Below are 13,943 nucleotides of genomic sequence, written 5' to 3'. Positions count from 1 at the left end.
CTTGATGATAAAAATAAGTCCAGCGTTCAGGGGTGTGGAATTTAATAAAACATCAACTTGTCCATGGGGCAGGTTGCTTCATAAATCTACTTGTCCTGTAACAAAATCCACTTGTCCCTTTTCTGCCATGTAATGTGTTGACACAGTATTGCAGTAATCTCATTATATAAGAGCTTTGAAATAGCCTCTCTGATTATGCAAGGGCTCCTTCCAAAGTAGGATTTGAATACTAGCAATTCCCTAATGTTGCCACGTTTCCGCAGATCTACATACTGGGACTGAAAGTAATGGTAAGCAATAGTTCCAGAGTTGGAATGCCCTTTTGAGTCAGTGCAATCCTACTAACTTGCATGTTTTAACTGTTTTCACCAACTCTTCTGTAATCTTTTCCCATACTGCGAAAGGTTTGAAATTTACTCCGGATAATGGCAGACAAAACTTGTCCAGGGTTGGGGAAAAAAGGGGTTGGAGGGAAAGGGAACTTGCAAACACTCAGATTTTCATGAACAAATCTACACCTGCATATTTGCTCATGCTAAAATGCAGTTCACAAATATTTTCTAGGAGTACTATTTCTTTGCCTACGTCTGTAAAATCTTGTGAATTCATAAAATCCGTATATATGCACTTAATGCAAGGACATGGTTGCACTTTTGAGACTTTATTTAATAATTGGGCCCCTAATTAGATCTGGCGTTAACCCTGACCTTTTGTGTTAATTAAAATTCTTTCTCTTTCTGTCTATCGGCTAGGTTTACTGTGAGTGACCGTTTCTGTTCTTTCACAAGGAGAATATCGACAGTCGTTTTGTTCAATGCCAGGAACTATAGAATTAATGTGTGCTTTTTGAGTCCAAAGACAATTTTTGCTTTTGCCAATGTTTGCTATAATGGTGAGGTCCCGGCAGCTCCCACACTAATAAGGTTTTACAAAAGCCATGCCAAACCAAGTCACACATTGACAAAACCAAAAAGCTGACCAACAATTTCAGACCAACTGGCTTTATCAAATCTTGTTTGTTTTTAGGTTTCCCATAATATTATTAAAACTGGTTACACTGATTTTCCATTATGAATATTTTTGGGAAATACTAGCATACATCAACACATTTTACTAAATGATGCTGCAAAGAAATGGTACCTAAATCTTTACAGTAGTTTAGCGACATGTTTTTGCGAACATTTAATTTTAAAAGCAAAGAACCATCAATCTTGCATTCTAGCTTCTGCAAATATTTGCATATAATCAGAGAACATTCTGGGAGCATTATACATAGCGTCATATTGCTAAACTGAAAACGTGTGTACGCATTTTTATACTGGAACCACTGTCAGTAGTGCAGTCTGAGCTTACAACATTTACTTAGGGTGAACTCTCTAATCTTAAAGGTTTTGCATTAATGAACCATAAATGTAAGTTTGAACAACATTAACACATTGACACACATATTACCTTAACTGCAGGCAATGGCTTTCCCTGATCCATTATGTGGTACTGTAAACTGGGGGTTGGGCCTACTTGTCCCAAGGACAAAATGCACATGAAAACTTGTTGCCCTTGATCCCAAACAATAGGTCCCGGGCGTCTGGCTATAGGAATTCCACATCCCTGCCAGCAGTATACAAAAATGATGCAAGGTTAGACAAACAATTCCCCCTTTGGTTTGTGCATGAAGGCTCAACTATTTCAAAGTGACTTATCAAACAAAAACCGGTGCAGGAGCTTACAAAAATCAAACCAGTTTAATCAGACTATGGCTGTTTGGTTTGTGCATGAGGCTGCAAATATATCAAAGTAACTGGCAACACAATAACAAGTTCAGCAGCTTAAAAATCAAACCCTTATGCAAAGAATTCCTTTTTTGAAGGCACAAATATTTCAAAGTAACTGGTGAAACAATAGCAAGTTCAGCAGCTTAAAAATCAAACCAGTTTAAGCAAACAATTCCCTTTTTGAAGGCACATAAAAATCAACCCAGATTAAGCAAACCATTTCCTTTTTGAAGGCACAAATATTTCAAAGTGACTAATAAAACAACAAGTTCAGCAGCATAAAAATCAAACCAGTTTAAACAAACCATTCCCTTTTTGAAGGTGCAAAATGTTTAAAGTGATTGGCGAAACCACAAGTTCGAAAGCATAAAAATCAAACCTGCATATTTGAGATCCTGTTTTTATCTAAAAGAAAATGTTATGGATGTTGCATGAAACTTAAAGACAACATTTCTCTGCAAAATGCATGCAAGAGACTTTCACACATCACCCACATTAAGAATAAGTTCCAATAAAACGTTTTTTAAAACTATCTGTTTATGATTCAAGGTAATCAGGGCGAGACTCTGCAGAACAGAGTTTGCTCTATCAGGGGGATCCCTGGAAGGCCTCGGGCTGCAGGCCACTTTCCCATGCCTTAAAACGTCTCTGAATGTGCCTGAAATGAAGACTCTCCCACTCCCTGCAGCACATTTCCGTCCTGTGGCCAGTAACTGGGCTCTGCACAGGAAAAGCAGCCTGCCCTGTGCCGATATGTTTTCATGAGATTAATGGGGGAGGCCTGATGGGCGGGTAAAGAGACCTCAATAATAACGCCACCGGCCCGGTACCCTCCCAGATAACCTGCACCGCCACCAGCACCATTCAATGGGTCTTAGTTGTGACAGCAGGGTGAGGTGACTGAAAATCTACTGCATCCTTGCCTGTGTTGTAGTGCCAATTGCATTGCAGGGCTGCGCTGCTTTGCTTACTTCACACTTACTACTGTGGTATTAGCAGGAGTCTGAGCAATGGCAGGGCCATGCGAAGAGTAGATGCGTAACTGGTTCGTTCCGGTCCAATTTGAATACCACTGCGAGGTGCGCGCAACCACAACCCGTGCATGACTGTCCCACCCTCCAGTGCCCCACCCTGAAGACCACGGTGCATGTGGTCACCGCGCAGCATTGTGTACGTGCCTTGCACAAATGTGATTGCACTGCACAGCCGTGCAAGCTGTGCCTTAGTCTCCGGGCAGGTAAATTAATAATGGCCTGCCACCCTGGCCTGAGGCCATAATACAGCTAGTGCGGTGCACGGGTGTGGCGGCAGGCAACTAAAAAGTGGTGCAGAGACTGTATGTGGAGGCTGCGCTTCAGACAGTTCTCATGTCACTCAGTGACACTGCTGCTGCTAATTAAACTTATTGGCCCTCACCCCATTGGCTGCGGTCGGCCCCCAACCCAGTCCTGCTCTCCGATCAGTCTCAGAGCCAGTTTGTATTTGTGATGAAGGTGCCCCCTGGACCTTTGGGGACTCCCCGCATCACGGGGGCTATTATTAACCCAGTGCGAAACATGTTTGCTTTTACTCTATCATTGACTGAACATAACCAAAAGAGTATAGAGTTTTGCTCATGCAACTCCTCAATGATGGAATAATTTATTATGACAACTTTGTAGCAACGATTACTAATTTTTATGTGCCTGCAGTGACATGATATTGATATGAGATATGCTGACTGACCTGCTGTAGGCATGTCCCTGCTCACAGAAGTCTGTGCATTGCCAGTGGCCCTATACAATAAGCTGGGAAAATATGTATGTAGTTAATGTATTCCGAGCTAGAAATGCTTTCAAATACAGGAAGTCTACCCCTTATTTTTGCAGGGGGTATTTTGACGGTTCACATTAGTTTTATTAATTGGGTGTGAAGTATTCTGTGGATGTTTGAAAAGTAGGCAGTACGTTGTGGTTGGTGGTGGTAAGCTGGTGGTCACGTGAACAGGCTTGTTGAACCTCGATCATTTAGAAATGAAAGCATGCCAACTTTTAGCAGTGAGTTTGGAGTGCACTGTGCGGGGACTTAGAGTTAGAGAATACCGCGCCTTGTGTGTTAGTTTTGCTGTTTAACACCAGGTATGATTGGACTCGACCTCTAGTCTTTCTGAGTGCACACCAAGATGGTCCGCGGGGAGCATCTATTTTTGTTACCTTTACTACAACATCCAGTGGTGTTTCATGTTCCAAGCCTCTGGGTTGCCCTCGGGACACTGCTGCTTCTTCACCTCGTGGACAACAAGGGAATTGGAGCTCTTTAACTGGCTGCACAAACCAGCCATGCTGCCAAATGTTAGTGCAGTTGTCACGCTGGTGAACTGCAGCAATATTTTGTGTTGCAAACAAGTGACTCACGCTCAATTTATTTTCTTCTAGTTGTACTAAGAAAGATGACTTAACTTGAAATCATTAGGCTTTGTTTGTCGGTTGAGGACAAACTTTAAATGAGTTTACATTTTGATACCTCATTAAACTATTTCATTAGGAATGTTGGACAAGTAGTTCAGGCTCTTATGCAGCTCATAATGCTTACAATTTTCTGATAGAGAAGCCTTGCCTGTTTGTTGAAGAGCCCTCACTGAGATTTAATTCTCATTATCTTGCAAGACGGTCTTACAATTACGGAATCTTTCTGAACCTCTGCGAATGATGGTTTGGTACTAGTATTGCAATACAACAGATCATGAGAGAGTGCTAAAACTCAAGTGATATGTTTGTTGCTTAGTTGCACTTGCATTTATTGTGAATAGTTTCCCTTATAAACCCTACATTTTTCATCTCCCAGAAGGTTTCAAATGAAGGGTTCGCATGATGTGGTATGGTGAGCTGGGTCTGGATTGGCTGTTTTGCCATTAGGGCTTTTCTCAGGGGCTGATTTCAAAGCTGGATGGGTTGCAAGGCCCAACTATGTGGGAGGCAAAGTTAAAACAGTTTGCCTGAGCTCTGTTTGGTTTTCTGTTGGGCCCTGAGCGGGGCCCCCACTTGAACCTTTTCTGCCCTGAGTGAAGTAACGTTTTCCTGTTTGCCCCTTAATCTGTCATCAGGCATCCGTTTCTACTTCTGCTGCCCTCCGGATATTATTGCTTTACCCTGCTGGGTAGTGCTGCCTTGATCTGGACGCAGTGATTTTCTGAGTGGCGGTTCCTCAGATAACCCTTTAGAATGCCTGCTTTAGTATAAGGCAGCTAAATTGACCAAAGGCAAACTACTTATATCGAATAGCTCTGCTTGCATCAAGCAAACAGTATTCTCTGTGCAGGCAAAACATTTCCTTATATGCGATTTGTAATGTGTATATTTTTCCCACCTCATGTTAAAACAATTTTCTTAAACTGATCTGTGGGGATAACGTTTCTGTAACTGGGGTGTAACATTGGTGTACTTTGGTTACATCTTCAATCGCCTATGAAATTGTATGAGTTGGTCATCTCCCTGTTCCGCCTGCCCACTAGCACTTTACTTGTGAAGATGGATCTCCCATACTCTTATTGCTGTTCTGTAAGTTGTAGAGTTTATATCTGTTTTGGTCTGTATACCAAAAAGAATTAATAATTATTACCTTTTCAAAGGTTTTTTTTTTGTTTGCAGTGCTGTGTTTTGGAACTGCCAAGTTTTTCTTAGATGAGCTTATAACCCTTCTTCCTTAATTTATGCATTTTGGGGTGTTTTTTGGTGCTTAGGATATGGCATCTACTCCTTTTCCACAGCATCTGGAATATCATCAAAGAAATGATGTCAAATGTTTTATTTCACAAATAGGAAATAATATTCTCTATTAGTGTAATACAAAATGGAGCGTAATAAACTGGAATAGAACCCTATCTGGTAGCTACGGTGACAAATGTATGCATGCTTGCAGGTGAGTGTTTGTCTGAGAGAGTGTGTGAATGTGTCTGTGTGTGAGTAAAAGTGAAGGTCAAATGGGGAGTGATATCACTTCTGCTATTCCTGGAATTTTGGTGAATTCACACCCATGCATAGAATGTTGGGCTGATGCAGACTATAAGTTTGTGTGTGACATTTTGTAAGAGTCGGTTGAGCAAGACATTGAGTTTAAGATTGGTAAGGACTAGGTTTTTGAGCTGAAGCCTGGGAATGGATCCTGAAGAGCTTTCATTGTTAGATTTAAAATCCTACTACGACCCATATCTTGTTAGTGGGGAGTTGGGACCAAGCTCAATAATTTCTTAACTCCCCCCCCCCCCCCCCCCCCCCCCCCCCCCAATAGGTAGAATCTAACATTTTATTTTTATTTATAGTGCTGTGAGGTGAGATGTGGACTGTCTAATCACAGGTGAACAGTTTTGATTCTGTTTTAAATTGAATTAATTGGTTACCCCGGGACGCTGACACAACAGACAGCAGATATGACAGCACGCATGAGAGTGTAAGTGCAGATGACAGTTTGCTCCATTGGAATGCCAGAGCGGCTCAGTACCATAGACTTGATGCCAGCATAGGAGTCTGAATCAGTTTGTGTCCAACTTTTTAAATACACTGCACACTTCCCTAGGGGCTGGCCTGGGCCTACTTTAAGGGTGACTTAGATGTATTAAAAATGAAGGTTTGTGCCTGGCTAGAGGGTTATCTTGCCAGGTTGAAATGGCAGTTTAAACTGCACACATGCGCTCTACAAAGGTAGGCCTGAGAGACGTTTAAAGAGCTACTTAAGTGGGTGGCACAATCAGTGCCGCAGGCCCACTAGTTTCATTTACTTTACAGGCCCTGGGCACATATAGTGCACTTTACTAGGGATTTGCAAGTAAATTAAATATGCCAATTGTGGATACACCAATTATACCATGTTTTAGGGAGAGCGTGAACATGACCTTTATCACTGGTTAGCAGTAGTAAAGTGCCCAGAGTCCTAGAGCCAACAAAAACAAATTCAGCACCAAAAAGAGGGAGGAAGAAAGCAAAATGTTTGGGAGTGACACTGCAGAAAGGGCCAGGTTTAACATCACTAAGAGGTCAAGATGAACATACTAGTTCTGGACAATGCCTCATTGTTCTCTTGCCAAGGGTACAATAATTCGGTCGCACCTGAGACCACGTGCGTGCTGTTTCTCACCACAATCTGTTTTTCTTTTTTTTTTAAATACAAAAATGGAGATTTTAGCCCGCCGATTATTTAACATTGGTTAGCTTTACTGTCCTGATTATTTACTTTCTTTTCATTGGTGATCGATGTACCAGTTTAATTTATTTTGCTTGTGTTGACGTTTGCATTCTCCTCTTGTCAGTTATGTGAAGGCAGGATTTCTGAACTGTTACTTGTGAGGGTCCTACCAAATTTTATTGGGAGGATGATCAATTATCCAAGGGTAGAGGCAACTTCTTTGGCCCTAGAAATATTGCACCCCCTCTAACATCCTCTTCCTCCGTTGGACTGTTCTATATGCTTCTGATTTGAATACCTTTTTCAAAGTGTTAAGGGAGGGCACCAGATGTAATTAGTTTCAGCAACTCAATGAACATGTGTTTTTAGGACTTGTGCCTCTCCATCCTCAGTTTATCAGAGAGATTTATTTTTTTATGGTACTTTAATGAATTTTATTTGGGCCCTTATGTTGGAATTACAAGGTGAGAGGTGATTCACACTAGCAGTTCAGGCTAGTATATCGGGATCCAAGAAAGTGTGATCTACAACCATTTGCACAATTAATCAATGTAATTTAGTCATGTTTCCTTAAGGGCCACCATCTTAACATTACCTTCCTTTAATGCGTACAGTTAGGTCATGAACAATAATTCTGTGTTCTTTCTTCACACAGTGGGTTTATTTTTCTAATTGTTATCAACAATATGGAGTACAAGTGAAGTGCTTCACATGGATGCAGTTGAAAAGTACACCAATCGGCAAATCATTCGATAGAATCCTTTTTTTGTATTTTGCAGGCATTGCTTCAGAATTTGGAGTTAGAGGTTTTCCAACTATAAAGCTGTAAGTAAAGCTGTCTATTCTCTCAATTCATTTGTCTAGAATAACATATGGACAACCATGCCAGTAAATACAGGGCTACCACTCTTACTCACATAAAACAAATATCTGTGACAAACAGATTTGAGTGTTTACTGCATGTGAAGGGCCTACTTGTCAACGGTTTCAGGGAAATAAAAGAAAACCACTAGAAATTGTAGTCGGACTGATAACCGTGACATGGAAAACAGCGATAATGTTTTAATTGTGCAGGTCCATTGTAAAACACAAATCTACGTATTCTCTTTGGACCTTCATGTGCAGTCTTAGGGGTGTATGTATGAAGTCTTAGAATTTTGGAAATTATCACTGTTTTTTAATCATATAAAAGCAGGCCCATACCGCTCTGTGATCTGATTTTTAAGAAGTGAAAAATAAACAGTTAAATTGTGAATAATTTCAGAGCAAACTGCAATTCACTTTGGTCAGAGGCTGCTAGAAGTGTTGTAGCCATATATTGTCATTATTATGTGATGTTTGTAGGTGCATTGAAGAAGGTCAAACTGAATAAAACCAACAATAAAAAATGGATTATAAGCTGGCAATGGTAGACTTTTTAATCCTGGGCAAAACTTTTTTCCCAATCTGATTCCAACACCCAGATAGCCTATTCTAATCTATTCTTTTCATGTTTTGGGCAACTTTCACTTTTAATATCTTGAAGAATCACAATGTCTGTGTTGCACCGTTTAAAAAAAAAATGATAATAATGAAATATTTTATCTTATATGATGACATAACACTACCCTTTGTCCTGTACAATTTGAAGGTTAAAAGGAGAATTGGCATACAACTACAGAGGACCAAGAACCAAAGATGATATAATTGAGTTTGCAAACAGAGTAGCAGGGTAAGTTGTCAATTGACATTTTTTTAAACCAGCGAATTCATTTATAAGATAATATAATGTCCTTGCAGCCATAATGTATGCAATTTTGTATTGAATTCAAATGATTTAACTGTTTTTTTAAAAAGGCCTTGACTTTCAAATACTGTAAGCGTTTGAATTGTATGGTGTTGCGCAAACAGTTGTGGGTTTCACAGATTGACTGCTTGACCTCAGTATGGAACTCTTATTTGCTGAACAAATCTGTATAAAAATAACTTCTGGTACTATATATATTTAAAAAGCCCTCTCCCTTTCATTGTGTGAATGAATGAATACACATAACATAACTTGTAAATTTGTAAAGTGTATCTTGCGGCATTTTGGTGCTGAATAACCAATCTCTCAAGCACGTGGGATAGAGGTACCAGTTAATTCCATCCTCCAATTGTTACTTAAAAACAACAAGGATTAGCAAAGCCTATAGGTCTTGCTTATGTGAAAGCTATTGGCGTTGCCAATATCTTTTTGCCATGTTGTACACCAGCATGGCTAAAAGTTAGTGGGGTTTTAAAAATGGGATTCCTGGTTGGTTGAGGCATAACTCAACCAACCAGGAATCCACCATCCAGGACAGGCAGGCACCGCCACTCTATTCAGGGTAAGTTAAGTACACACTAAAAGATAATCTCTGCTCACCCTCTGGTATCTTGACAGAAAGCCGTCGGACTCCTTTAAAGAGGCAATGCGTAAACTATTTGTGCAACAAACACACAGTATCACATTGAATACACCACAAAAAGGCTCTGTGCAGGTTTACAAACATAGATTGTATTCAAAACAAACAAACGTCAAAAATTCAATGTATAGAAGTTAAGATATTGAATTTTAAGGGAATAAATGTAGTCAAGCGCATAGCAGCAAGTAGCGCTAAAAAGGTTACTTTAGGTCACGCTGGACAAGGGTAAAGTCCAAGTTCGGGATGGACTGTTGGAAGCGCAGGCTGGTTACAGGACCCAAGCAGGCCCTGGTGAACAAAGTATCTTTCCTGGTCGTATGCAATGAGATGTGTTTATCTTCTCCATGCAGTGAAGGCATCAGTTCCGAAGACGTGTGCCGGAGTTGAGAGGTGACCAGCGATGCGCCTGTTCCGATTCATGCAGTCTGATTGATCCGTCTTAGTTGAACCTTGCGGTTGGGACCTCGGATCAGTGCTGCTTCGTCGGCTAACCTCTTAGACGGGTCCGCAGAAATGTGTCCACATCTGCATGGCGCTGGAGGGCACTGAGTCGGTCCGATTGGCAAAGTGGTGATGCATCGAGTTTTGTAGCAAAACAGCTGCACAGACCACTTCTGAGGCCCAGAACTGGAGAGGGCACCTCAGGCATGGGTAGGACTCAAAGATGGCAGAGACCAGCAGAATTGCAAGAAGTCTTTGGTGTCCTTGAGACTCCAGAAAACAGGAGGCAAGTCCTTGGAGATCACTTGGGTGGCAGCGAGCCAGCACAAGAGAAATATAGGCCTTTTACGTCCGCAGTCCAAAGAGGAGTCCTTTAAGCACAAGAGCAGTTCTTCTGGCAGAGCTTCAGTCCCAAGTCCAGTAGTGTTTGCTTTTATAGGGTCAGAGACCCAGTACTTATACCCAAAAGTGCCTTTGATGTGGGGGTGACTTCAAAGAACACAAGGATCCCTTTCAACCCAATCCTCTCTGCCGGGAAGGGGGGGGGAGGGGTGTCAGTCCTTTGTGTGGGGGCAGGACACAGCTTATTCAAGTGAAGTGTTGGCTCCTCCCTTCCATCCTGCCCAGGCAAGGCAATGAGAACGCAGATGTATGTAGATGGCTACACCAACACATTTATACTTCCTGTGTTGAGGCTGTCTAGAGGGAATGTACAACTTGTAGCTGTCACCCACCCCAGATGTGTACTGGAGACAGGCTGTCAGACACACAGAGTAGTAAACGCAGAGAAATGTCCACTTTCTAAAAGTGGCATTTTTAAAATGGTAATGCGAAATCCAGCTTCACCAGTAAGGATGATTTATCATTACATTCCAAAGATCTGAAACCTGAAAAAGCTACTCCTCTTTATCAGGGATGACAGCTTAAACATGTATTAAGTAATTACCAATGCTAGCTTATGAGAGGGGTAGGCCTCACAGTAGTGAAAAATCAATTGGGGGGGTTGTCCCTACCAGAACATGTAAAGATTGAACACACATGTCCTATCTTTTACTTAGGGCCTCCCTTTGGGGTGTCTTATATGTAATAAAAGGGTAGGTTAAGGTTTGGCAAGTAGTTTTAAATGCCAGGTGAAACTGGCAGTAAACTACACACACACACGCACTACAGTGGCAGGCCTGAGACAGGTTCGAAATTCTATTTATGTAGGTGCCGCAATCAGTGCTGCAGGCCCGCTATGAGCTTTTGATGGGTATATGTTATACCAGTTTACAAGGGACTTACTAGTAAATCAAATGGGCCAATCTGGTATCCACCAATGTTACCATGTTTAGGGGAGAAGCACGTACACCTTAGCACTGGTTAGCATTGACAAAGTGCTCAGTCCTAAGGCCAACAAAGAGAGTTCAGCAAAAAGAAGAGGAGGAAGGCAAAACGTTTGGGGTGACCCTTCAGAGAGGGACACTTTCCAACATGGGGTAAAGGAGAGTGGCGTGGAGTGGCATGGTGTTGAGTCGAGCTGAATAGAGGGAGCAGCGTGGCGTGGTGTGGAGTGGTATAGTGGGAGCAGCGTGGCATGGAGTGGTATAGAGGGAGCGGCGTGGAGTGGTATAGAGGGAGCGGCGTGGAGTGGTATAGCGGGAGCGGCGTGGCGTGGTATAGAGGGAGTGGCGTGGAGTGGAGTAGCATTGGAGAGTGGCAGAATAGAGCTTAATAGAGTAGTGTCATAAAGTGGCCTAGAGTGCATTGGCATAAAGTGCAATGACGTAGTGTTACAGCACAGTGCAGAGTAGAGTGGCATAGAGTGCAGTGGCATAAAGTATGGTGCTGATTAGATTGGTGTAGTGTTTTTGTGAAAAGTGATGTAGAGTGCATTGGCATAAAGTGCAATGATGTAGTGTCATAGCACAGTGCAGAGTAAAGTACCATAGAGTGCAGAGGCATGGAGTGCAGTGCAGTGGTGTAGAGTAGTTTAGAGTGGCATGGAGGGGTGTAGAGTGCAGTGGCGCAGAGTAGAAGAAGTGTCGTAGAGTGCAGTGACATGAAGTGCCATGGTGTAAAGTGGTGTAACGTGCGTTGGTGCAGAGTAGAGTGGCGTTGAGTTTAGTGTCTCAGAGTGGAGTGTGTCGCAGAATTGTTTAATGTGGCATGGAGTGATGCAGAGTGCAATGGCACAGAGTAGAGTGGCACATTGTGTATTGGTTTTAAATAAATTCCCTTTGAGTGCAGTGATGTAAAGTGCAGCGGGTATGATAGAGTGGCGTGAAGTGGCGCATGATAAATTGCATTGGCATGGAGTGTACAGAGTCGTACACTGCAGTGGCGCAGAGTAGTTTAAGGTGGCATAGAGTAGATTGATGTAGAGTAGAGTGCAGAAGTGTGGTTCAGAGTAAGGTGCAGTGGCAGAGAACAGTGATGTAGCGTTCAGTGGCAGAGCGTGCAGTATTGCAGAGTGGGTAGAGTGGAGTGGTGCGGGGTAGAGTGCTGTGGCGTGGAGTGATGGCGAGTATAGTGGCGCTGCGTGCAGTGGTGTAGAGTGGTACAGTGTTGTGTAGCGCATTGGTTTTGTGTAAAGTGGTGTAGAGTGCATTGGCGTATAGTGGAGTGGCATAGAGTAGAATGTTTCAGAGTAGAGTGGAGTACAGTTCTGTAGAGTAGATTAGAGTGGCGTTGATTGGATTGGCATAGAGTGCATTGGTGCATAAAAGAGCAGTTTTAAGTAGAGTGCACTGGCATAGAGTAGAGTGGTGCAGAGTAGTGCGGCATAGATGTAAGTGGCGTAGAGTGCAGTGACGAAGTGTGGAGTGGGGTAAAGTGGAGTATGCATGGTGTGGTAGCACACTACCATTACAGACAACACATCTTCGATTGAAATGACTATTTCATTTCCACATACAGTGCGTTTTTCTAATAAAAGTAAAACTATGTGTGGAAATGCCATCACCTGGTGTATGGATTTGTTTTCATCGTATTAAAGTATTTGTTTCCACCACACTTCAGAATCACCCCAAAATTTGCTTCATTAGTGCTTTTTTAGGTCTCGCCTTGCTATCGCGTAAGCGATCGCAAAGCAAGACTATTGTAAGGGGGTTTTAAAAGTGCTCCCAAAAAGCGGATTGCATGGCTAGCACGCGCACAATCACGCGCATCGTGCTGCCATGCAATCCGTTTGGCATCGCACTTCAAAGGGTCCGCTCCCCCGCCTGGAATGCGCTGCCCCGCCCCCAAGCGCGCGCGCGCCACGCTCCGCCGGGCTTGTTTTTCTTGTTCTGCCATTGTTGCAAGGGAGAGGTCAGCCCAAAGCTGCTGGTAAGATTACAAGGAGATGGGATACTTGTATGATATTCTTAGAATGCTCTACGTTCAGGAATACTCACTCATCGGATTTAGAACCCTTCACGCTCAATCTATTCAGAGCATACGGTTTACTATATTAAGAGTTTCTAATCCAGAACTCCATACTCTTATGGTCCTTCACCCCCATTTAGCAATTTACATGGTAAATCGTTAGGTGACAAAGCCTGTGTTGCACTATGACCTTATCCAAGAGGTACTTGGCCACCTATCTACTTACTTCTGTCGATGGCATTCATCCCTTTCACTCCTTACTTGTTCTCCTTACTCTTTGCACAGCGGCCCGCTACACGACAAGTACGTCTCTGATGTATTTCATCTCAGAACTCTGCCTTCCCTGACGCGTCTCTGCCCTTGGCTTCACCCAGCCCTGAATACTTGAAACCACCGCGAGCCAGGCGCCAGCTTCAAGCCGCTACAAGCATCTGCAAGGATGACTTGTGGACTATGCAGGGCCCCCCCCCCCCCCCACTAGTAGAGAAGGCCCCTGTGATGGTGCCAGCCCGCAAAGGAAAGCCTGTCTGTCATGGCGCCAGCCTGCGTAGGGTGAGCAGGTTTTCAGAAGCAATACCGGCACTGACCAGAAATAAAAGGCTAAAGCCATCAGCCTTTTGGGAGGGGCTGGGTCGGGGTTATCTCCTTGTTTTGATTTGGGAACATGCACTCCCTATCTCTTTACTATGAGACACCCTCCGTTCCTATTTACCCTCAGCCTCTCCTTTTCGTTAAAAAGAGTTTCTCTATTACGCCAGTGTCTGGTGGAACGGTGATAGGCAAATCCTCATGAAAAACA

The 13,943-nt window shown here is 42.8% G+C and overlaps 1 protein-coding gene across 1 annotated transcript in view; it reads left to right on the top strand.

Annotated features, from left to right (window-relative positions):
- The window catches only part of TMX3 (thioredoxin related transmembrane protein 3), a 258,760-nt gene that overhangs the window by 45,107 nt on the left and 199,710 nt on the right, over positions 1-13,943 (top strand). Inside the window, exons 5-6 of the mRNA XM_085605893.1 lie at positions 7,709-7,754; positions 8,560-8,640. Of these exons, the coding sequence (XP_085462019.1) occupies positions 7,709-7,754; positions 8,560-8,640 (127 nt within the window). The remainder of the gene's footprint in view (positions 1-7,708; positions 7,755-8,559; positions 8,641-13,943) is intronic.

The sequence above is a fragment of the Triturus cristatus genome, chromosome 5_1 (genome assembly GCF_964204655.1).
Source record: "Triturus cristatus chromosome 5_1, aTriCri1.1, whole genome shotgun sequence".
Lineage (NCBI taxonomy): Eukaryota > Metazoa > Chordata > Amphibia > Caudata > Salamandridae > Triturus > Triturus cristatus.
The sequence above is the reverse complement of the archived record's forward strand: the minus strand, read 5'-3'. Positions and strand labels throughout refer to the sequence as shown.